Source organism: Carettochelys insculpta, chromosome 28 (assembly GCF_033958435.1).
Source record: "Carettochelys insculpta isolate YL-2023 chromosome 28, ASM3395843v1, whole genome shotgun sequence".
Taxonomy (NCBI): Eukaryota; Metazoa; Chordata; order Testudines; family Carettochelyidae; genus Carettochelys; species Carettochelys insculpta.
This window is the reverse complement of record NC_134164.1, coordinates 5,876,369-5,899,833: the sequence shown is the minus strand read 5'-3', so window position 1 is coordinate 5,899,833 and position 23,465 is coordinate 5,876,369. Positions and strand designations below refer to the sequence as shown.

Genomic DNA, 23,465 nt, shown 5'->3' with positions numbered 1-23,465 from the left:
TCTGAGTCTCTGACTTCTGAACGAAAGATTCCTACAGCTCCATGGTCCCCCCCGCCCCACCTTGCCTTGGGCAGGCCAGGCTCCCGCCACAGCTGTGCTCAGTCTGCCAGGTCGGGCGTTAGGAGCTTGGATCATGGTTCAAGACCTTTGTTTGTTTGAAGCTGTGATGGAGTCGGGGGAGTGCGTGCCTGAGACAAGCAGAGCAGCTCCCAGCGGCTAAGGATGACCCTGGGGCTATAACCTAGGCTGGCAGGTACCACCTCTGCCCTGAGCAAAGAGCAGGGAGGAGCCGAGCTGGGTTTGATTCTGGGGCGGCAGTTAGAAGCTGGAGGGGAGAGGGAGCTGGAAGGCAGCCAGCCTGGTGAGGGGGGAAGCTACATCCCAGAGGGGCACCCCTCGGGGTCCTCTCCCCAGGATGGGTTGGAATGACTGCCTCTGACTGCTGCACTGACTCTTCTGTGAGAAACTGGGCCTCTGTCCTCTAATAAACTTCCTGTTCTACCTGCTGAGTGAGAAGTAATGATGAAGTGAGTCTGTGCTCACGAAAGCTCATGCTCAAAACTTTTCTGTTAGTCTATAAGGTGCCACAGGACCCTTCGTTGCTGCCGAGTGAGAGTCACTTCTGCCTGCAGACGGGGTGCAGTGTTCGGCGACCCCTGTACCCCATCACAGACGCTTGGCATGTGCTTAAGTGCTTTGCTGGATCGGGGCCGTAGCCGTGTAAACGTCGGTTTCTCTTGTCGGGAATTGGCTCTGACGAGTGCTGTGCTGCACATTCCTGGCTGGTTCGAATTGCTCCTGTGGGAAAGTCATCCCCTGCACAGAGCTCCCCCCAGGCCTGTGCAACATACAAACCTCACTAGCCCAGCGCGTGGGCCTGGCGCTGCCGAGTTCCCTTGTTGAGTCCTGGCCACGTGGCTATTGCTGTGCGTGCTGCTCTGGGGAGGCCGTAACAGCCGACCTAGCAAGCTTGAGGCTCCTAACAGCACGGCTGAGGCAGGTGGGGAAATTAACCCTTTCCAGGCTGGGGCGGGGTGAGGCGCTAGAACCTGACTGTAATTTAGTACTCGCAACAGGCTGGCTGGCTCCGGCTTCTTTTTTCCATCTGTGTGTGGAATAAGTTTTATGTGCACCACCTATAGAAACACAGGCTGCCGGCGGTGGGCGCGCTGCTAATCAGCTGGACAGCTCCTGAATCTCTCCTGGGCAGCCTCCCAAGGGCTCAGCTTGCAGGGAACGCCAGAGCTGGGTTATCAGGTTTGGCTCCTTGAGTTTTTCTTACTCTTCTTGGGCTCGGTGGCTGCCCCAGGCTGCACAAGGCGACGGTGGCACTTTACCCTGTCCTGTTAAAGCCCGCAGGCACATCATGTTGTGAGGGGTGTAGGTGGGTTTGTATGGGGGTGGGGATCCTCCTGGGGACGACGTGCCCATTGCTCCCCAATGCGTGTCTCAGCCTCCGACAACGTGGGCTTGGCCTGTGGGTCGGGATTTGCTCTGCCTTTGCCCAGAGCGAGGCAGTGGCATGAGCAGGGTGTGTATTGGGGGGGTTGCAAGCTGTCTGTTACTTTGGGGAAGGCTGTGCCCAGAGGCTGAGTGGGATGGGAATCCACGCACGTCCTGGCCCTCTGCGCTGGAGTTGCCCTGACTGCCAGCTGCAGGGGAGAATCTGGAAGCAGCTTTGGTGCCAGGAATCCTGATAGAGTCCCTGAGACGCGTGTCTCCCCCGGATGGGTGCACGCCGCCTCCCCTCGCTCAGTGCAACACGCTGTCCTGGAACGAATGAGGGCCAAGGCCGTGCTCAGGGCTCCGGCTGAATCAAGAGCTGAAAGTGAGGTACCGGCCAAGCAGCCGGGTCTTGCCTCAGAACAGTGGCGTGTCGAGGCAAGTCCAGTGCAGCTCCAAGGACTGGGCCCCTCTGACCATCCAAACCCAAACGGCTGCAGCCGTTATATTTCCAGCGTGCGGAACACAAACCCGTGTGTCTGCCTGCAGCCCCCTTTCCCTCTCCCTTGGTTGCACAGACCCAGGCTGTGCCAGCATTGGTGATTGGGCAGATCCTCAGAGTCTGGCATGGCAGCCATAGCCTTGCTGAGCGACGTCACCCTCCGCAGGCCCTTAGCAAAAGGGAGACACTATTTGTCATGTTACCCAGGGAGCAGGTGCACTCGTCTGTTGTACATAAGAATGGCCATTGCTGGGTCAGACCAAAGGTCCATCTAGCCCAGCGTCCCGTCTGCCGACAGCGGCCAGTGCCAGGTGCCCCAGAGGGGCAGGACCAAAGACAATGAACAAGCAATTTGTCTCCTGCCATCCGTGTCCAGCCTGTGATAAACAGAGGCCGGGGACACCATTCCTACCCCCTGGCTTTTATGGACCTAACCTCCACAACTTTATCTAGCTCTTCTCTGAACTCTTATAACACTGGCCTTCACAGCCTCCTCTGGCAAGGAGTTCCACAGGTTGACTGTGGGCTGGGTGAAAAAGAACTTTCTCTTATTAGTTTTAAACCTCATCATCATCATCAATAACTGTGGGCTCAGCGCCCTTTGGTGCCTGATGCTTCTCTCACTATTTCCTTCCATCTTTCCCTGTCCAGTGCAGAGTGGCTTAGTTTCTGTAGACTAGCTCCTCACCAATCTACTATATCATCTATCCATTCTCTGGGGGGTCGGCCTCTCCTGTTCGAACCGTCCATTATGCCGAATACTAGAGTCTTGATTTTTCACTCGTTGTTCATTCTGCAAATATGTGTGCAAGTAGTTGTAGCTTCTGTTTTATAACCTTCTGTAGCAGGTTCTCTTTCGGCTGTATCTTCCTACGTAATTCCTCATTGGTGCCTGGATGAAGGAGGAGGGTTGGTCAGATGCATGTTGATGTGCTGACTGTCAAACAACAATACAAACGAAATCTGATGCCAGTACAACTAAATGTTAAAAGCTTTAAACCTGCTGCCCGTTAATTTCATTCAGTGTCCTCTAGTTCTTATATTATGGGAACAAGTAAAGAACTCTTCTTTATTCGCCCTCTCCCATCACTCATGATTTTATATACCTCTATCATCTGCTCTTTGCTAAACTGAAAAGTCCTGGTCTCTTTAACCTCTGCTCATACTTAACCCGTTCCAAACCCCTCATAATTTTAGTTCCCCTTTTCTGAACCTTTGCTAATGGCAAAATATCTTTTTTTTTTTTTTTTTTTTTTTTTTTTGAGGTGAGAAGACCACATCTGTACACAGTATTCAAGATGTGGGGGTACCATAGTTTTCATAAAGGGATAGTAAAATATTCTTTGACACGTTATCAGCGCTTACAGCTGGCAAGCCGCCGGTCAGCCGGATTAATCGCAGTTCTGTTGCGTCCTGCAGCGTGATGGGGCTTTAATTAACGGACATGCTTCAAGGCTGTGCTTTGCCACTAACCAAAGGAAAGAGCTGAGTTCCAACCCCCAAATAAGCAGAAGATAGCGAGTCATCCTGCTCTAAGGGAAGCATGACTACCGGTGGGGTCCCCAGGGCCGGGGCCATGGCTGGGGATCCCACTCGATAGCTTGTTTAAACAGCTAGACGATTTTTGGCCGCGTACTTGGCGCTGGCCCAAAGCAGAAGAGCGCAGGAAATGGCTCTCCCAAGCGAATCTTGCTTTCGCTTTCTGTGTCGATGAACTGAAATGGTGTCGCTCTCTGGCCAGCCGCCGAAAACAGCTGAGAAACAGCTGCTCTGCATATGGGAAGACAGGCAAAAGGGGAGGCCGGGGGCTCTCGGACCCAGAAGACCCCTGCAGATGGGCTGCGTAGTGGTCCTGCTTTGAGCCGGCTGTTGGACTTGCTGACCTCTCCTCCAAGGCCTGGGGTTCTATACGTTCTAGGAAACTGATTCTCCCCCTCAGTGGGGTTGAACTTGCCCCATGCAAAGGCCTGGGAGCTGCTCTCCCCTGCTGCTGGGGCCCGGGTTGGCCCCAGGGTGCAGCTGCATCTCAGCCGGAGGGCAGCAGAAGTGCTGTGACAGGATGTCCTGGCCTCTCGTTTGATGTTCTCACCGCCTTGGCCTCGTAACCTCAGCGGTGGCGGGAGCCGAGGCCTCTGACTCAGCGTGGAAACGCGAGAGCCGTGTGTGTCTGCTGCCAGGGACCGGCCGGCGAAACCTGGGGCGGGCACCCTGGTCTGTGGTTCCTGACAACCAGCGTGGGTCTTGCCCCTGTGTCACAGGAAGATTTCACTCCCGCGCAGGGGGCCGGCACAGGCCCACGCAGGAGGAGAGCGTAGGCTGACTGCACGAGGGGGCACTGTGACCGTCAGAGGGCAGCTGCCCCCTGGCGCTCGGGGCAGGAGCTCTGCCTTGCCCTGCCAGCTGCTTCTCGGCCACGTTTCTGTCCCGTGGCAGGTGCACCTGTGAGAGGGTGGATCAGGAGATTGGCTCGGTTCTCGCATTGGGGGTTTTATTCCTCCAGTGTCTCTAAATCCCTTAGTCGGTGCACTTGGCCCTTGTCCTGGAGTGTGGGGGTGGGGGCACCAGGCTCTGCCTCCCCATCTGCCGTCAGATGTGACTCACTCAGCAGGGAGAGCAGACAAGTTATCAGGCGACAGGGACACAGTGTAGAACAGACTTGTCAGCACCGTCCGCCTGGGGAGGGGGTCCTGAGCTGGGCCCTGACCCCTCTTCCTCCTTCTCCAGTCAGACCGGACTGCCCCACTCCACAGCCCAGTTCCAATTCCAACCAGCCCGGCCCCTCCTCCCCCTGTGCTCTGCTTCCCAGGGAAGAAAGGGGTCACCTGGTGGCCGAGGTTACAAAGAGCAGGGAGGGCCTGGCCTAGGTGTGGGAAGTCATCACTCTGAAACTCCCTTCACCGCTGTGTACTGGTGCTGTGCCGAGGGAAACTGAGGCACGCACCTGGTGTTACTACAGGACAGTAGGAACCCATGCACGCTAACTGGGGGGAATAAAATCCCTCCCTTGTCGCAGTCCTCCCCTGCCAGCTTTCGCAGCTCATCCTGCCAAGTGTTACCTGCAGCCAGCGGGCTGGTCATGCTCACCCATTATCGTCCAGCCCACAGCGGCTGGCCCTTGGGGCCTGGATCCGCAGGCTCAGAGCTATGCCCCAGCGTCTGTCAGTCTTCGGGAGTGTGCCAGACCCTCTGTTTCCAGGGCAGGCCATGCAGAGCTGCAGCCCCCCTGCCTTTCCCCTTGAGCAATTCCTGAGCTCCCACCGCCCTTCACAGTCCCTTGTGCTCTGCTTTGGGGGGGTCTCTGCAGCTTCCCTGCTGTCTCTTTGGCCCCCAGGTCAGGCCGTTTCAGCCAGTCTCTTAATGACTCATTCCGGGCAGGCAGCCAAGTGAGACCCCCCGCCCCCCGGCCTCATCCCATTCGTTAGTCTGTTCAGAGAGCAAATGTAGCCCCTCCACCCCTCTGCCAGTAGTGCTAGGTGTGGGGAAAACTGACGCACGCACCTTTCTGGCAATCCCTACCCCTCCCCTTCGCCCTGGGGAGCCGCGCCTGTGGGGCTGCTCGGTGACGGTGTCTCCTGTGGCCGGAGGGGTGATAGCGAAGCCAAGGAGCGCTTCTGGGGAAGACAGGGACGTTCTCTTTCTGCTGAGTTCAAAATTAGCCATGGGGATTTTGATTGGCATTAACGAGTGAAACCCAACCGTGGGCTAAGATGAAACCCAGGGATGCCTCCCTTCCAGATGACCTGCCCATGGGGCTCGGAGCCGGACTGAATAGGGGGTGGCGGCGTTAAAACCTGGCTTGGACCTTTACCCATAGGCCTGTGAGGATTGAGTGACTCCAGCAGAGCATCCTCCACCAGAAACAGGTGTGACCAAGATGTGGACACAGGGGAGAGAGCCCAGGAAAACGATCAGGGGCTGAAGGAGTCACCTGTGAGGAGAGGCTGAGGATTAAGGTTTATGTCGTCTACAGAAGAGACGAGCAAAGGGCGATTTGATAGCAGCCTGCGACTCCCTGAAGGGGGGCCCTAAAGAGGACGTTCTATGGAGATACACATCTTACAGAGCTGGAAGGGACCTCGGGGGGGTTATTGAGTCCCATCCCCTGCCCTCTTGGCAGGACCAAACACCATCTCCCCTCCCCTGATGGTTTTTTTTAATCTGTTTGCCCCAGACCCCTAAATGGCCTCTTCCAGGATTGACACTGGGTTTAGCAGGCCAGTGCTCAAACCACTGAGCTATCGGTGACAAGTGACAGAATGAGGAGCGGGGGTCTCAAGTTGTGGTGGGGGAGGTCTGGGGTGGATATAAGGGAAAACTGATTCCCCAGGCGGGTGGCGAAGCGCTGGAATGTGTTACTGAGAGAGGTGGTGGAACCTCCATCTCTGGAGGTTTTTAAGTCCCGGCTTGATCGGTTCCTAGCTGGGCTGGTTTAGTTGGGATTGGCCCTGCTTTTAGCAGGGGTTTGGACTGGATGAATGTTTCTGCCAACCCTGTCATTCTGTGACCACGCTGCAGGTGCCCTTAGGGGTCATTTGCTGCAACCCAAGAGGCGCCTGAACGCTGCGGGTGGCCCCTGACAGCTCCTTGTCCCTGCAGCTCTGACGCGGGTCCCTCTGCCTTGCCAGGTTTCCAGAGGCAGCCGAGATGGCTCAGTGGAATCAGCTGCAGCAGCTGGACACGCGGTACCTGGAGCAGCTGCATCAGCTGTATAGCGACAGCTTCCCCATGGAGCTCAGGCAGTTCCTGGCCCCCTGGATCGAAAGCCAGGACTGGTGAGTCCTTGTGCCACGTCGGCCCAGCCCGCTTTCTTCAGGGCCTGAGCCAGCCTCCAGCGCACAGGGTCAGGCTGGCAACGGGTGTCCTGTAACTGCTGGGTCTCTTTCCAGCAGCAGCCGGCTGGGCAGCGTCTCGGTTCCACACTGCCTCTCCTGTTGGCAGAGTGCCGCTGGGAATGTCCGTGCCTTGGTGGCTGCACGCTCTCTGCACGGCGCCCTCCCCGTGCATGGAGAGTGCAGCAGGGTGGTGGCTGGGTTGCAGGCCTGTCACAGGGGAGGGGGGTGTCCCCAGGTGCTGCCCTGCATCCGCAGGCAGATGTGACGTTTATTCAGCAGGGAGACCAGGGATGCAGCGTAGTACCATCCGCCCTGGGGAGAGGGGGTCTCCTGTCCTCCCCCATGAGCCAGCGGGAACGGCCCCATTCAACAACCCAGTTCCAATTCAAACCAGCCAGGCCCCTCCTCCCTCCTTCGTCCTGTTTCCCAGGGAAGAAAGGTGTTGCCTAGGTTACGAAGGACTTGGGAGGCCACTGCCTGTGCATATCCTGCCGAAACGCCCATCACCAGCTATGCCCCGATGCTGTGCCTAGGGAAACTGAGGCACCCACGTGGGGCACAATAGGAAACACATGCAACCTAACCAGGGGACTAAAAGCCTCACGCGCCCGACTTCATCACGGGGCGACAGGTCCCGGTTTCAGGCTGGCATTGGAGGTTACAAGGCCGCCTGAGGCATCCCACCTTTGGGTGGGAAAGGTGTCCCGGGGGTCAGTGCCGGGGCTGGAGAACAGAAGTGCCCAGACGGACGTGACCCGTTTTAATGGGGTTGTGATGCCCTACGCAGGGCGAGGGGGTCTCGGCTTGGGAGCTGGCCGTGGAGGGTGTCGCTCCAGAGCGTGTGTGGCTCTCGCAGCCAATCTCTCAGCAGCAGCCTAAAAATGGCCCCGTAGGATTTGCATGACCAGCTGCCTGCACGAGCGAGTTGGTGCTGCACGCACCAGGGAGCAGGTTTCTGCAGCCGCCTGAATCCGGCGAGCAGAAAGTGCCTCTTACATCCCCTGGGGCTTTCGTAGGCAGTCGTCACCAGGCAATTCGGTGTGCACGTGGGGGTCGCTCCCATGCAGCCGATGGCGTTGCCCTACAGGGTAGCCGGGGGGCGGGGGGGGGATGAGGGCGGCATGGACCATTCCCACCTCCCCCTTCGCACCTGCGTCAAGTGCAAAGGGTGTTGATGGATTTCACTCCGGCTTCTCTGCTGGCCCCCTGGCAGGGCGTACGCAGCCAGCAAGGAGTCCCACGCCACACTGGTGTTCCACAACCTGCTGGGGGAGATCGACCAGCAGTACAGCCGCTTTCTGCAGGAGTCCAACGTCCTCTACCAGCACAACCTGCGCAGGATCAAGCAGTTCCTACAGGTGGGCGCCTGGGGGGAGCTACAGAACTTTGGGCTGGCCGATGCTGGGCCTGTAACAAGCCCTGCCGCAACCCCTGGCCGGGTCCCCCTCCCAGCCAGACTTCCTCCACCACCTCCCTCCAAGCCTATTGCAGGACTGACAATGCCCCCCCACCCCCACTCCCTGCACCACCACAGCTTGTTAACCCTTTCCTGGCCAGTGTAGGCCGCCTGCATGGCGGCAGAAGGATCCACATTGTACCTGTGTGGCTAGACAGGTGACCGCCTCGCCCCCCAGTGACCTGACTCTGCTGGTCAGAGACTTCTGAATGGCCTTTTGCTATGGCTGCTGTGAGAATGGGGTCGGGGCCAGCAGAGCTGGGAGGAGGTTCATCCCAGCCTTCCTGCTCTGCAAGCTCCCTTCCCTGTGCAGACGAGGCCATGGTGCAGCTGCCAGGGCCCAAGACTCCGAATCTGAACCCCAGCACCCTGACCCAGAAGGGAGGAGGAACGGGGCGAGGCCCAGCCAGAGATGGGCGGGAGCAGGGCTTCCTGTTAGCCGAGCGCCCACAGTGGCCGTGGCTGGAAGCACGTGGTGGGGCACAGGAAGAAATTAATTTTGCACGTGGATGGGAAAAATAAATTGGCGCCCTGAGTGGGAGTCCAGCTGGCCTCGCCGCTTTGCTCCTTCAGCACCGGCCAGGAGCCAGAGGCCACACGCCGTGGCTGATGGGCTCCCCAGCCTCCTTGCCCTGGAAGTAGAGAGGAAGCCATGTGTGCTCTGCTCTGCCTTGCCTGTGTCCTGATCAGGGCTCGATCCTCGCACCTGCCAGCCCAAAATGCCCTTAAAAGGCCTCCACTTCCCAGGGGTGGGTTCGGAGTCCTGCCCTGCTGGTCTCCCTTGTCCCCCTTCTTCAGGTCTCTGTTACCTCCAGAGTCTTTGGCAGATCAGAGAGCCGGCAGTGGGCAGTGATACCTAGTGGCCAGAGCACAGGAGGGGGACTGGGATGCCAAGGTTCTAATCCCAACTCAGACTGTGATTCCCTTGGTGACTGGATCACTTCCTGGGGAAACTGAGGCACCAGGGAGGGGGCTGGGCAGGTTCTACTGGCTGACTGGAGTGACCAGGGAGGGGGCCAGCCACTAATGCTGGACTCTGCAAAACTGAGAGGGTTCCATTCTGAATCTTAGGCCAGGCATGTCAAACTCGGACCACTGAGGGCCACAGCAAAGAGAGTCGATAGCTTTCAGGGCCACCAAAGGAAATGTACTTCATTTGGAAAGTCCTAATTATGTGTTATAGATTATGGCTTAGGAATACCTTTTCAGGTCGTCTTTGAATATAATGCAATATTGGAGGATGTAATATTTGATGTGACTCTTCTTGGTTTTAACGTTAGAGGTGTAAAGGATATATAATTTTAATTTAAATATATACGGGTACTCCATGTCCCGCCCGGCCTCCAGCCCTGGGGCTGCGGGGTTTACCCGGCCCTGCCTGGGTCCCTGGAGCTGGGCCTGCTGGCAGGGCTGCTCGCCCCCGACTGCTCCCAGCCCTGGGGCTGCAAAAGAATTCAATGGGGCTGCACGTTTTGGTGTGCTTGTCTCAGGCAGCTCTTTTGGGAGCGAAACCTCAGCCTGGCCAGTTGTGATTTCGGGTTGCTGTGATCCTCTGAGTGGCTCTGAACTGTTCGGCTTCCCCCGCTGTGTTTGCACCGGCTTGGGCTGGACCATTGTTCTTTTTCTTTTTTCCCTCACGTGTTCCTCTCCCCAAACCCGCCTCCAGAGCCGGTACCTGGAGAAGCCCATGGAGATCGCCCGCATCGTGGCTCGGTGCCTCTGGGAAGAATCTCGCCTCCTCCAGACAGCTGCCACCGCAGCCCAGGTGAGAGCAGGACTTGGCTGTTGCCTGGGGCAGGTCCCAGCCGGACACTCCGCTGGCCCTGATGGAGGACAGGTCCTTTGGCTGGAAGTGGGGCATCGGTGGAACCTGAGCGGTGTTGGCTTTGGCGGCTGTCCTTGTTTGCTAGGCAGTTCCAGCTCCAGGCGAGCTCGGCACATGGCTCCAGGCTAGTCCAGCGGCCGCCCAGCACACGCTCGGATGCTGCCCACTGCGTGTTTCCATTGGTGTGGCACATCCTCAAGTCTCGGTGCATGCAACAGAATTTATTCCACACAGGGAGGAGAAAAAAATGAGGTGATACCGGCTCTGAGGCCTGGTGGGCTGGGAATGGCCATTTACAGGCACAGGAGAAGAAGCTGCATTCGCTCAGCACCTCTGCTAACCGGCGCATTCCCAGCACCGCAGCGTGGCCGTTAGTTGGCTTTGGCGGCTGTCCTTATTTGCTAGGCAGTTCCAGCTCCGGGCAAGCTCGGCACATGGCTCTGGGTTAGTCTCTGGATAGCTGTGTGTCCCCCTCTCCCCTTTCTCTCCTCGTCTGTGTTCAGACTGGCCGCTCGGGCGGGCGGAGAGCTGTAGGGGGGGGTTGGCATCTGCTCATATCCAGAGCCCCTGATCCATCACCCCAATAACTCCAGTGCTGTGGGTTTTCTTCCTGGGAGGGAGGCAAAGCCCCAGAACCCAGAGCACCCGAATGGGCTGGCCATTCCCAGAGCTCCCCCGCAGGGCAGGGGGTGCGATCTGCTGTTACACCCCACGCCAGTCGTCTTCCTCTCCGCAGCAAGGCGGGCAGGCATCCCACCCCACGGCTGCCGTGGTGACGGAGAAGCAGCAAATGCTGGAGCAGCACCTGCAGGATGTGAGGAAACGGGTGCAGGTAGGTCAGCCCAGCAGCTCTGGGCCCGGCCTGGGGATCCCCACCCACAGCCCTGCTGGGTGCGCCGGAGCCTGTGCCCTGAAGTGACCCCAACTCCTGGGCTTGCAGGATCTGGAGCAAAAGATGAAGGTGGTGGAGAATCTCCAGGATGACTTCGACTTCAACTACAAGACACTGAAAAGCCAAGGAGGTAAAGGGGATGGGCCTGCCCAGAGGGGGTACACTGGGAGCTGTGATCCGGTGAGGCATGTCTGAGCTGTCGCCGCTGCTCTGTGCTGGAGCAGAGCCTGGGTGTCGCTCCCAGTGCGAATGGGGCATAGCTGTGACTTAGGAGACCCCAGGCCTGTTCCTGGCTTGCTCAGACTTGCTGTGATTTGGGGCGGTCACTCAAGCTGTGCACCTCTGCCTTGCAGCAGGGATGCCGGCCTGGCGCGGCGCCGGTCGCTGGGCCCTGGCACTAACCAGGGCTGTGAGGATGAACACCTGAGAGGTGAGGGTGCCCAGACCCTCTGGTGTTGGGGGGCTGGGGGAAGCTGAAACCCAGGCTCGCTTACCTAGCACCTACTGGGGACTGCTGGGGCAGGGCTGGGCGTGTGTATTGGGTGAGTCCCTTGCTCTTCTCCCCCTAGACATGCAGGATCTGAACGGTAACAATCAGTCGGTGACGCGGCAGAAGATGCAGCAGCTCGAGCAGATGCTGACTGCACTGGACCAAATGCGCAGGGTACGGTGTTCTTCTGCCCTGGCGTCCCTCTGCCCCTGCTTGTGTTGCAGCCGGGGCAGGAGCCTTCCACATTTGTCCTGGGCGTGCACAGGAAATACCACGCTCCACGCAACGGCAGCTCCGGCTCGGCGCCAACGAGCAGCAGGGCTGCGGGGCTGTCCGCTCCCGTCTGTCCCCGGGCACCCGTTTCCTGGCCGATGGGTTTGTGAGCTCTTGTAAGTCAGCCCATGCCAGATTGCTTTCAGACCTGCCTCCGGGTGGAGCGCGAATAGTCCGCCTGGCCAAAATGCCCACGCAGGTTCGCAGCCACGTAACTGAACTGGAGCAGGGGTGTGAGGTGAATTGGATGAAGTTTAATAAGGACAAAAAGCAAAGTACTCCACTTAGGAAGGAGTCATCAGCTTCGCGCATGCAGAACAGGAAGGGACCGTCTGGGAAAGACTGTGGAAGAAAGGGATCGTGGGGTCAGAGTGGACCACAAGCTAAATGAGTCAGTCGTGTGATACTGTTGCAAAAAAAAAAAAAGCAACATCATTCTGGGATGTATTAACTGGAGTGTTGGGAGTGAGACATGAGCCGCCCTGCTCAGCGCTGGTTAGGCCCCAATGGCAGTATTGGGCCCAGTTGCGGGCACCACGTTTCAAGAGAAATGTGGAGAAATTGGAGAAGGTCCAGGGAAGAGCAGCAAGAATGATGGAAGGTCGAGAGCACACGAGCTGGGAGGGGAGACTGAAAGAACTGGGCTTGTCTAGTTTAGGGAAGAGAAGACAGAGGGGACGTGACAGAGGTTTACAAGTACCTCAAAGGGTGTTACGCGGAGGAGGGAGAAAAAATGGTTCTCTTTGGCCTCTGAAGGCAGGACAAGGAGCAACGGGCTTAACCTGCAGCAAGGGAGGTTTAGGTTGGACATTAGGAAAAAGTTCCCAACTGTCCAGGTGGTTAAACACTGGAATGAGTTACCTGGGGAGGTTGTGGAATCTCCACCACTGGAGATATTTAAGAGCAGGTTAGACAGACACCGAGCAGGGCTGGTCTAGACAGTGCTTGCTGCTGCTGTGAGGGCAGGGGGCTGAACTCAACGACCTCTTGAGGTGCCTTCGCATTCTAGTGCCCTGATTCCTGAGGCTCTGCTGGGCACAGCTGGTGTGCGGTGAGCCCCGGCTGGCCCCTGGGGTCCGGAAGTTGGCTTGACAGGATGGGAGTCGAGGTGGTGAATCTGACTGGGCACCCAAACGTTTGTCCCTACCTTCAGCATCAGGGTGCTCAGATACCACAGTGAGGGGCTCGGTGGCTAGAGCAGACCACGTCCAGTCTGCGTAATCCCCTGGCAGAGGCTCTGGGGCCAGGTGCAGGCAGTAGAAGGCGCTGAGGCTGCAGGCGCCTTTTGGGGGGCCCCCTCCTGTCCAGTGGCTCTGGGCCTGGCAGGCGGAGGAGAGACCTGACTGTCCCGTTCCCGTGCCAGGGCATCGTGAGTGAGCTGGCTGGGCTGCTCTCGGCCATGGAGTACGTGCAGAAGACGCTGGCCGATGAGGAGCTGGCGGACTGGAAGAGGCGGCAGCAAATTGCCTGTATAGGGGGCCCCCCCAACATCTGCCTGGATCGCCTGGAAAACTGGTGAGAGCCCCTGAGGCGCCTCCCCACCCCACCAAACCCCCCACTGCCTGCTTCCATTGATTCGCCCTTGCTGAGAGCCAGCTGGGCTGGAATTCAATCCACCAGCAACGGATCTGCCTGGGCCCAGGTGCCAAGGGTGGAGCTACTTGTGGGTGTGCTCGGGCGGCTAACCCCCTTCATCCTCCCTCCAGGATCACGTCCCTCGCAGAGTCCCAGCTGCAGACGCGGCAGCAGATCAAGAAACTGGAGGAGCTGCAGCAAAAAGTGTCCTACAAAGGAGACCCGATTGTCCAGCACCGGCCCATGCTAGAGGAGAGGATTGTGGAGCTGTTCAGGAACCTCATGACAAGGTAACTGGTGCATCCCCCCCGCACCCCCAGTCAGGAGGGTGGAGAGCTGCTCCCGCTGCCCTAGGGGGTGTCTCGGAGTGGCTGACAGCATGGGATGGCTGGGAGGGGGCGGCCACCAGAGCATGACGTGTCCTTTACTCTCGTCCCGCAGCGCCTTCGTGGTGGAGCGCCAGCCCTGCATGCCCATGCACCCCGATCGCCCCCTGGTCATCAAAACCGGCGTGCAGTTCACCACCAAAGTCAGGTTGGTCTTTCTGCTGGGGGCACCTGGGGAGAGGGCATGTCGAGCGCTCCTCATCCGCAGCGGGTCGTGGTTTCGCCTCGGCCTACCGCTCGGGGTGTGCGACGCCTCTGCTGGTCGGCGTGCCCAGCTCCCGCTGCCGTCAGCTGTTCCCACTGAAGCTGGTCTTCCCCACCCCAGCCTCTGCCCCCCAGCAGGGAGCAGAATGGTTCCACGTCATGCTGCAGCACGGTCCCCGGAGGCGAGCGCCGAGGGCTGCTGGGTGCTGATCCCAGCTCTGCCAAAGCCCTGCTGTGTGGCTTGGGACAAGTCCCATCCCTGCTTGTTTCCCACAGACCTGCCAGGCTCGCTGGGCTGGGGGCTGCTTCCCCAAGTGCCTTACAGAGCCAGGGGGCTGTGGGTGCTAACAGCCTATGCCTCAGAGGCTGAGCCCTGGCAGCTCGCCACATGTCCAGCAGGGGCCCTGGGAATGGGGTTCCGATCTCTGGCGGTTGTGGGGGCGGAGAGAGACAGACAGACACCCCACCCCACCCCACGTCTCTTTCTAGGAAGAGCCCCTGGCGAAACAGTCCCAGCTGCTCCGCGACCAGCGGTGTAGCCAGGGTAGCAGATGTGGCTCGGCTGGGGTTGAAATCTCAGACGCGCTCCCTGGGCAGGTCGGCGGCTACCATGAGCAAAGGCAGCTCTGGTATCCGTGTGGTTCTTGCTCCCTTCTGACAGGTTACTCGTCAAATTTCCTGAGCTCAACTACCAGCTGAAGATTAAAGTCTGCATAGACAAGTGAGTATCACGCCTGGCACTGGGCCGTGCTGACCTGCCACTGGAGTCACAGAAGGAAGGGCTGCCCAGAGGCCAGGGCGTTGCCCTGGTACCCACCTCTCAGGAAAGAATCAGGCCCTAAGCCGGGGGTCACGTGGGGTGAAGCGGGGGCCCTGGGTGCAAGGGTCAGGGTGCGAATGAGCTGTCTGCCCCAGGTCCGCTGCGGCGCTGCCTCGGAAGGGTGCGGGGCTGGGGGACTGGGACATGCTCTCTGCCCCAGAGTGGCTGATGCTGTGCCTGTCTCCTCTCCAGGGACTCTGGGGACGTTGCCGCGCTCCGGGGGTAAGTGGAGCTAAACCAGCCCGTCTTTCTCCGTCCCCCGAGGCGCACGTTGCCCTGGCGCAGGGGTGCTGGGCGCCAGGCAGGGCTCTAACCGTCCTCCTCCCCACTCAGGTCCCGGAAGTTTAACATCCTGGGGACAAACACCAAGGTCATGAACATGGAGGAGTCGAACAACGGCAGCCTGTCGGCAGAGTTCAAGCACCTGGTACGGAGCAGAGCTGGGCTGGCCCCGGGGCTGGGGGGGAGGGTCCGGCTGCTGCTTTAGCTTCTCCCTTCTCTTTGCAGACGCTGCGGGAGCAGAGGTGCGGGAACGGGGGCAGAGCCAACTGTGACGTGAGTGTCCGAGCCTGCACGTGTGCCCTGCGGGGAGGCGGCCTGTGGGGGGCCCAGCAGGACACCCCTCTGGGCTGGGAGAGCGCCTGCCAGGCCCTCCCCTTGGGCTGGTGCCTTCAGAGCTTGCTGCAGCATTCTCTGCCTCTCCAGACAGCCTCTAGGGAAGGTTTTGTGCTGCAGGGGGGCAGAGCTGCCCCCCTGCAGCCCCCTCCAAAACCGGTCCAGGGCGGAGCAGCTGGCTGCTGGCTTCATTGTGCCCGGGCGCTTGGGCCCCGGGGAATAGCCAGCATCCACCCAACACCCTCCCTGTCGTCCTCCCAGGCCTCCCTGATCGTCACGGAGGAGCTGCACCTCATCACCTTTGAGACCGAGGTCTATCACCAGGGCCTGAAGATCGACTTGGAGGTGAGTCTGAGGGGCAGAGCTGCCCCCTCCCGACAGGGGCTGCCCAGCGTCTCTGCTGGCCTGGCCCAGCCCGTGGTTCCCTGGGAAGAGGTGGGCAGAGGCCGGCAGCTGCGGGGGCAGCTTGGGAAGGGGAGAGGCCAGGGAGGAGGCTGTACGGGAAGCAGGGCGAGTTCCGGGGACCCGCTGCAGGGGGCACAGCTGGCGTAGGGGTTTGTGTTCTGGGGGTCTAAGGAAACCACTGGTCTCTCCAGACCCACTCGCTGCCTGTCGTGGTCATCTCCAACATCTGCCAGATGCCCAACGCCTGGGCCTCCATCCTGTGGTACAACATGCTGACTAACAACCCCAAGGTCTGTGTGCGCCCCCTCCCCTCCGGCGGGAGGGGCCTGGGGCAGCTTGGGGCCCTCCCCCGATGGCGTCTGCGCCAAGCTGAGCTGCATGGGCCTGGCCGTGTGACGCCAGCTCCGTGCCGCACAGCGGCAGCGCGTCGAGGGGGTGCGCCCGGGAGGGGTGGGGCACCGCTGGAAGGCCGGCCCGCCTGGAGGGCCGCGTCGTCGCTTGGTCTGGGGCTGGAGTGGCAGGAGTGGGGCTGGTGCTGGGGTGCAGGAGGCTCGGCTGGGGTCGGGTTCTGTACGGAGACGGGCTCTGCCTTGTCGGAGCTTTCCGGCCCTCCAGACGAGAGGGAGGAGAACGGGGAAACTGAGGCACCGAGCTGGGGAAACTGAGGCAGCCGCTGGTCGTAGAGGTGCCGCCCCCATCTCCTCTTACAGCCGGGCGGGGAGTGAGGCTGGGAGGTCTCCCCCCTTGGGGATGACCCGCACAGCTTTGCCCGTGGCGTTTCTCGGGCCCCGTCGGCGCTGCCCTCGGAGACACGCTCCCTCTCCTCCCACAGAACGTGAACTTCTTCACCAAGCCCCCGATTGGCACCTGGGACCAGGTGGCCGAGGTGCTGAGCTGGCAGTTTTCCTCCACCACCAAGCGGGGCCTCAGCATCGAGCAGCTGACCACACTGGCTGAAAAGCTCCTCGGTAACCTGCTGTGCCCGTGGCTCCTAAACCCCTTAGGCTGGCAGCTTCAGTGGGGCATGAGGGCTCTGTTAGGGTGGGCAGCCTCCAGCAGAGGCTGGTGCCAAGGCTGCAGGGGCCAGGCGTGTGCGTGCGAGGCAGGTGGCTGCACCTGAGGGGCGGGGGGGGGGGTGTGTGTGTGTGTGTGTGTGCGCGCGTGTGTGTGCATGCACCGGTGAGCCCTGCCTGGGCTGCTCTGCAGGGGGCCGGCAGGGTCAGCGCCCAGGGACATGGGCCAGAGGCTGTTTGTTCCCAGCCCAGACCCCTGTGAGTTGGTACCGCTCTGCACGGCACTGAGGGAGGGCACTGCAGTCTGGGCTGTGCCCTCGGCGCCCCCTGCCCCTGAGCCCCCAGGGGCTGCCAGCCTCACGGATCCCACGTGGGGCTGTGCAGCCAGACGCCATCAGCCGAGTCGTGGAAATGCCACTTGTTCCAGAAATCTAACAACCTGCTCTGTCCTCCCCAACCCCCGCCCCAGGGCCGGGCGTCAATTACTCCGGCTGCCAGATCACATGGGCCAAGTTCTGCAAGGTGAGTCCTGCCCCATGGCGCAGCCCTGCCCCCCTGCCCGCCCCGCCCAGGCCTGCGCTGACCTCCCATCTCTGCTCCTGCACAGGAAAACATGGCCGGCAAAGGCTTCTCCTTCTGGGTCTGGCTGGACAACATCATTGACCTGGTGAAGAAATACATCCTGGCGCTGTGGAATGAAGGGTGAGTCATGGCCTGGACCCCGCAGCTGGGACAGGCCTGCGGGGGGGGACTGATGAGCGGAGACAGGCGCAGGTGGGGGTGGGGGGTGGTTTGGGGACTGCCAAAGCCCAGGGGGTTTCCCCCTCCTGGGAGCTGCCCCCAGCTCTGAGCCACGGTGGTTCCTTCTCAGGTACTGAGCTGCGCTCCCGGCGACGGCGCAGGGCAGAAGTGGGGGCGGGAGGGTTGAGCCCTAGGAACAGCTCAGCCAGAGCTGCAGTGCTGTGTTCGACTCCGAACCGAGGGCTCCTAGCTCTGCTCTGAGCGGTGGGTGGGCACTGGGTGGCACCCGCTGGTCGGGCTGGGTGCTCGGCAGCGCTGCCAAGAGGGGCTGGGAGGCTGCACCGGGGCAACTAGCAGGAAGTACCATCGGCAGGTCCGTGGATCTGACTCGGGCAGCGCCCAGGCCGGAGCACCGTTCCTCCTGCAGTGAGTTCAAGTGCTGCAGCTGCTCCTCGTTGGGCTGTGCTCGGTGGGGCAGAGATCCCTTCCGCCAGGGGCTCCGGCCTTGCGGCTGCAGGGCCGGTGCAGGGGGAGGGAGGCGGCGCCGGAGCCAGTCGCCGGCCCTCAGCGCCGTCTCCCCTCCGCCAGGTATATCATGGGCTTCATCAGCAAGGAGCGGGAGCGCGCCATCCTGAGCACCAAGCCGCCCGGCACCTTCCTGCTGCGCTTCAGCGAGAGCAGCAAGGAGGGGGGCATCACCTTCACCTGGGTGGAGAAGGACATCAGCGGTACGCCGCCCGCGGGAGGCGCTCTCCGCCTGCTGCCCAGCCCAGCTCGCACGTCCGGGGGGCTCGTCGCTGTTGCAGCAGCAACCTGTGATCAGCCGCTGCTCTAACCACTGCCCATCCTTGCCCCCGATCTGTCCCTGTTTGTGGACTGTCCCCCTTTAGGCTAAGCCCTCGTATGCTGGCTGCTTGCCGTTCCCGGTGCTGCCCAGCAGGGTTCCCGCTGACGTTTTTCCATCCGTGTGCAGAATAAATTTTGTGCATGGGTGCGCACCGCCCGTAGAAACACACGCTGCTTTGCTGACCGGCTGAGCAGCACCTAACTCTCCCCTGAGCAGCTGCCCAAGCTCTCAGCATACAGGGAACCCTATGGCCAGGAACAGGGAGTGGGAGGGATCTTGCGTTGCCATGCCCAGAACCTGCCTCTGTTCTTACGCAGCTGCTCTGTGCTGCCAGCGAGCTGGGGGGCTGGTTTTGTGGGGCATTTTCTGGGGTGGGGGCTGGGAACGGGCAAGGAAGGAACCCGCCTGAAATGTTGCCTGGCCCCACCTCCAGGGAAAACCCAAATCCAGTCCGTGGAGCCATACACCAAACAGCAGCTCAACAGTATGTCGTTTGCGGAAATCATCATGGGCTACAAAATCATGGATGCCACCAACATCCTGGTCTCGCCCCTGGTCTACCTGTACCCCGACATCCCCAAGGAGGAGGCCTTTGGCAAGTACTGCCGCCCCGAGAGCCAGGAGCACCCCGAAGCTACGGACTCAGGTAGTCGTTGATTTTCCGCTGCTGCCGTTTCTGTCCCATGGCTGCCGGGGGCTGCGGAGAGGGAAGGTCGGCGAGATCCAGGAGCCATCAGCTTCCTGACGCTTCCTTTGCTGGCGGGGGGAGAAGCTGCCCGGCTGGTTAAGGCAAGGATGGGGCTGAGGCTGGTGGGCCGCACGGCGTTTGGGTAACCGGCGCTTCTCCCCGCAGGCACCGCACCATACCTGAAGACCAAGTTCATCTGCGTCACCCCGTAAGTGTTCCTCGAGGAGGTGGCCTGTCTGAGCCCCCTGGGGTCTCTGCATGTGCCTCAGCTGGTCGAAAGAGGTTCTGGTGCCGCAAGCCCCGAGATCCGGCTGGTGCTGCACAGACGCGCACGGAGGCGCTCGGACGCTCGCCGTCTCCACCCCATAGGGGGTGGGGAAGTGTGGGGCTCTCCCTGTTTTGCAGGTGGAGGACTGGCCCCCAGACACCCCGGGGTGGCCCAGAACGTGAGCGCGGAGCTGGGGGACTGACCCTTGTGTGGCTCGTGGCATCATCCTCCCCCTTCCCCCCCACGCAGGCCCAGCTCCGTCCTGCCCTAGGCTGGCCCGCCGTGGCGCTCGGCCTCTCACGGCTTCTCTTGTGCTGTCTCGCTGTCCCCCACCCCCTCCTGCTACAGAACGACCTGCAGCAACACCATCGACCTGCCCATGTCCCCGCGCACGCTGGACACCCTCATGCAGTTCGGTAACAACAGCGAGGGAGCCGAGGCCAGTGCAGGAGGCCAGTTCGGTAAGTGGGCGAGGCCTGGCCCCCCTCCCGGGGCTCCAGCCCTCCCTGGCACGGGGTCTCCACTCACTTGGAGCGGCTGCACATGGCACCAACCCTCTCCCGGAGCCTCTGGGGGCAGGGGGGGGAGATGTACTGTGTTCAGCCAGCCCCAGGGTCCCCCCATCTCACCGTCCCCTCCCTGTGTGTTCCCCCGCAGAATCACTGACGTTCGACATGGAGCTGACTCCGGAGTGCGCTGCCTCGCCCATGTGAGGGTTGCGCCTGGCTCTGCCCTCCCACCTCTTCTCTCGGGGAGCGCCCGGACAGCCTGGCTCCTAGCTCCGAAGCGCCCTTGGGAGGCGACGTCCCCGGGGCCCCAATCCCTTCGCGGCTGTCTAACCGGGGCCCCCAGCCGGCACTGGGAGGGGGTGACGGGCGTGTGGGGGAGGGAGCTGGTTTTTCTATTTCCTTCCCTAACCAACGTGTCCTGCTCCGTGAAGTGCCTGTTAGCATCTGATTGTCGCTTCCATCCATGCGAAGCTCTTCCCAAGCTGCTGCCGGCAGCCCCTTTTCCAGCTCCTCCCTGCCCGACCAGCCACGTCCCCTCCAGGGTGTTCACGCGGTTACTGCGAGGCAGCCGGGACAGGAGCCTGGGAACTGCGTGTGCTGAAGGCCGAATGCTCAGGCTAGTCAGCCCGGAGCAACCTGCAGCACCTATCAGGGCAGCAAATACCCCCTACGTGCAGGCTGCGCTGGGGTGGGGGTGGGGGGTGCCTCGCACGAGGCAGCTGGAGATGCTGTCGCCCAGCAGGAGGCCTCACCCCTCTGTCTCCAACATGGCGGGAGGGTGTGAATGGCGTGGTTCAGCTCCTCTGCACCCCTCTCTGACAGACCAGGTCTGCAGCTCCACCCAGCCCCTACAACAGGCAAACCTGGTGCCACCTTCCTCCTCCAGGGATGGCCTCTTTGCGCATGGCTGGTGCCCGTTGTCCTGCAGCGGCTAGGGCTTGTCCTGAGTGCAGGAACTGTGGGCAGGGTTCCCTCTTAACTTTCCTCCCCTCCCCATCTGTGGGTGGAATAAATTTTTTATATGCACCGAGGCCTGGTCAGATGTGCACCACCCATAGAAACACAGGCTGCCACCTCTGGGCACTCGGCTAATCAGCTGGGTGGCACCTGAATCTCTCCTGGCCCCCAGACGAGCACTCGCCTTGCAAGAAACTCTGGCTGTGGGGTGGGGAATCTCCAGCAAGCGGGCAGTTGTTTTGCCCCCTCATGCCAGATCCAGACCCTGTCTGTGGTCCCCATGTTCCCTCGGCCCACGCAGGTGGGTCCCTCCTCCAGGTGGTCACTGCAGTGACACTGCCGTTCCTTTCGTCACCGATCCTCTCGGGCAGAGCCAGGCTAGCCACCTGCGTCCTGGCCCAGCTGCTGGGCTCCTGCGGGCACAGAAGCAAACCCAGTGCCTCTGGCATGCTCCAGCCAAGTCCGTGCCCCACAGACGTGATGCTGGGGTCAGCTCTTGCCAACCCTGGCCCAGCCAGCTGGAGGGCAGAGATGTGCCGTGGCCAGCACTAGGCAAACATGGGGTCTTTGCCCTTCCTTTGAGCCCGAGGGGGGTTTTTCAGAGATAAGCTAGCAGGCTGGAAGGCCTAGGAGTGATGCCAGCTGCCTGGGGCCGGGAGGGAAGCTGTGGGGTCTCCGAGCCTATTCCAGAAGCATGGCAAACGGCCAGCCAAGCATTAGGTCAGAGACGGCGGATGTCCTCCATGGAGCCCGGGTCGCCCGGCAGATGGCGTCGGGGCGGCTGTATGAAGCCGTGAAACCGGCAGTTCTATGCCGTACTTCGCCAAATCAAGGAACCGCGCTTCGAATTTCAGCAGCTGAACCAGTCGCCCGATTTGGCTGGGTGGCAGCGGCTGGTGGGTGGGCAGGCGGGGGAGGCAGAACTCCAGCGGGAACCCTGTCCGCATTCGACAGCGATGCGAATGCTCGGAGCGGGGCGGGAGCCTTTTCTTAACCCAGAAGCCTGGAGAAGCCCTGGGCCCTCCATCCTGGGCGGCGGCGCCCCAGGGTCACCAGTCTGCACTAGTGCACAGCGTGAACGCACGTTCACCATGCTGGTGCAGCCCTGGACACTCAGGCCAGGTGAACGCTGTTGGCCGACCAAGTTTATTTCGTAACCCCGTAGCGCTCCCGTCTCTACCTCCCCCACCTGCTTCTCTGTCCTTCGGCCGCCTCCGCCCTCTACGTCCCTTAGCGCCGCTCAATACTGTAAAGATATTTTTTTGTATATTTTATTGCTGTATTTACAGGCTTTAACTTTCTCCTAAATAAAGGTGCTAAAGCGATCATGTGCCTGGCTGGATTTGTGGTGAAGCCAAGACTCTCCATCTCCTGGTGCAAACCCACAGGGCAATAAGAACAGCCCTAAAAGGTCGGACCAAGGGCCCACCTAACCCAGGCCCCTGCGTCCTTGCAGAGCCCAGCACCAGGGGCTTCCCAGGGGATGAACAGACCTGGAACATATCGAGTGGTCCAGCCCCAGCTTGGAGCACACAGGCTGGTCAGGACTCCCAGAACGGAGAGGCGTCCCTGCCTGTCTTGGCTACTAGCCATTCTCAGACCTGTCCTCCAGGGATTTATCGAATTCTTTGCTGGGCCCGGCTGCCTGCGCTGCACAACTCGGCGCTAAGGGCTGCGGTGAAGTGTTTGTCTGGTCAACACACGGCCCCGGGGGGTTGCGGGACGCAGAGGTCTTAGTCACTGTCTCCACACTCAACACCTCTATCCAACCTCTTCATCCTGTCTTTGCTGAGCTCTGTGATCTGCATCTTCGCTGTGGAAAAGGCTGTTCCACTCTCCAGCGCTTTGGTGTCTACCGGGGCCCCGTTTCCCATCTCTTGTGTATCTTTGACTTGGGGGTGTGCCCAGACTTGTTTGTACCTCCCCAGCTTGGCCATTGCAGGGGTTTACTTACAGAATGATCCCTTCTGTCGTCTTCTCTGTCCCTTTCCTAACGGTGCCTCGCATCGCATGTGGGGTGGACGCACTCGGAGAACTGTCAACAATATCGCTGAGAGGATGCCAGTGGGACCAGCTGATTGTAGATTCCATCGTTCTGGACTGTTGCATCCAGTTCTGGACCCCCCCGGTATAGAGAGGAGGTGGATACATTGGAGCGGGTCCAGCAGAGGGCAACCAGAATGCTTAGGGAGCTGGAGCACGTGACCTACAAGAAGAGGCTGAGGGATCTGGGCTTACTTAGTTTGCAGAAGGGAAGAGTGAGGGGGTGGTTTGATAGCAGCCTTGAACTTCTGCAAAGGGGGAGCTCTAAAGAGGGCTGAGAGAGGCTGGTCTCACCGGGGGCAGATGGCAGAATGAGGAGCAATGGTCTCACGGGCGGGGAGATCGGATATCAGGAAAAACTATTTCCCTAGGAGAGTGGTGAAGTACTGGGTTGCCCAGAGAGGTGGTGGAATTTCCATCCCCGGGTTTTTAAGTCCCGCGGTAACAGAGCCCTGGCTGGGATGACGTAGTTGGGGTTGATCCTGCTTTAGCCAGGGGGCTGGACTCGAAGACCTTCTGAGGTTCCTTCCAGCCCCAGGATTCTGCAGTTTTGGGTGGTACTAGGATTGTTTTTCCAAGGTCGGCCACTTTGCTTTCCCTCTGCCGGCGTGCTGCCCACTTACCCAGTTCAGCCGGCTCCCTCTGCAGCCTCTTTCAACGCCTCTTTGTCCGCTCCCAGTC

At 60.5% G+C, this 23,465-nt stretch overlaps 1 protein-coding gene across 6 annotated transcripts in view; it reads left to right on the top strand.

Annotated features, from left to right (window-relative positions):
• STAT3 (signal transducer and activator of transcription 3) overlaps positions 1 to 22,066 on the top strand; it is a 34,972-nt gene extending 12,906 nt beyond the window's left edge. The window contains exons 2-24 of one of the 6 annotated variants that reach the window (XM_074979346.1): positions 6,571 to 6,717; positions 7,991 to 8,135; positions 9,900 to 9,998; positions 10,795 to 10,890; positions 10,999 to 11,080; positions 11,520 to 11,614; positions 13,077 to 13,228; positions 13,420 to 13,578; positions 13,730 to 13,822; positions 14,540 to 14,599; positions 14,891 to 14,920; positions 15,032 to 15,125; positions 15,206 to 15,253; positions 15,575 to 15,658; positions 15,910 to 16,008; positions 16,551 to 16,686; positions 17,201 to 17,253; positions 17,339 to 17,433; positions 18,061 to 18,200; positions 18,753 to 18,965; positions 19,173 to 19,215; positions 19,624 to 19,736; positions 19,933 to 22,066. In XM_074979346.1, the coding sequence (XP_074835447.1) occupies positions 6,590 to 6,717; positions 7,991 to 8,135; positions 9,900 to 9,998; positions 10,795 to 10,890; positions 10,999 to 11,080; positions 11,520 to 11,614; positions 13,077 to 13,228; positions 13,420 to 13,578; positions 13,730 to 13,822; positions 14,540 to 14,599; positions 14,891 to 14,920; positions 15,032 to 15,125; positions 15,206 to 15,253; positions 15,575 to 15,658; positions 15,910 to 16,008; positions 16,551 to 16,686; positions 17,201 to 17,253; positions 17,339 to 17,433; positions 18,061 to 18,200; positions 18,753 to 18,965; positions 19,173 to 19,215; positions 19,624 to 19,736; positions 19,933 to 19,988 (2,313 nt within the window). In that variant the 5' untranslated portion in view covers positions 6,571 to 6,589 and the 3' untranslated portion in view covers positions 19,989 to 22,066. Of the gene's footprint in view, positions 1 to 6,570; positions 6,718 to 7,990; positions 8,136 to 9,899; positions 9,999 to 10,776; positions 10,891 to 10,998; positions 11,081 to 11,519; positions 11,615 to 13,076; positions 13,229 to 13,419; positions 13,579 to 13,729; positions 13,823 to 14,539; positions 14,600 to 14,890; positions 14,921 to 15,031; positions 15,126 to 15,205; positions 15,254 to 15,574; positions 15,659 to 15,909; positions 16,009 to 16,550; positions 16,687 to 17,200; positions 17,254 to 17,338; positions 17,434 to 18,060; positions 18,201 to 18,752; positions 18,969 to 19,172; positions 19,216 to 19,524; positions 19,737 to 19,932 lie in introns of those variants that run through there. The other 5 variants (XM_074979344.1, XM_074979343.1, XM_074979342.1 and 2 more) reach the window with 5 other exon arrangements.
• The last annotated feature ends 1,399 nt before the right edge of the window (positions 22,067 to 23,465 follow it).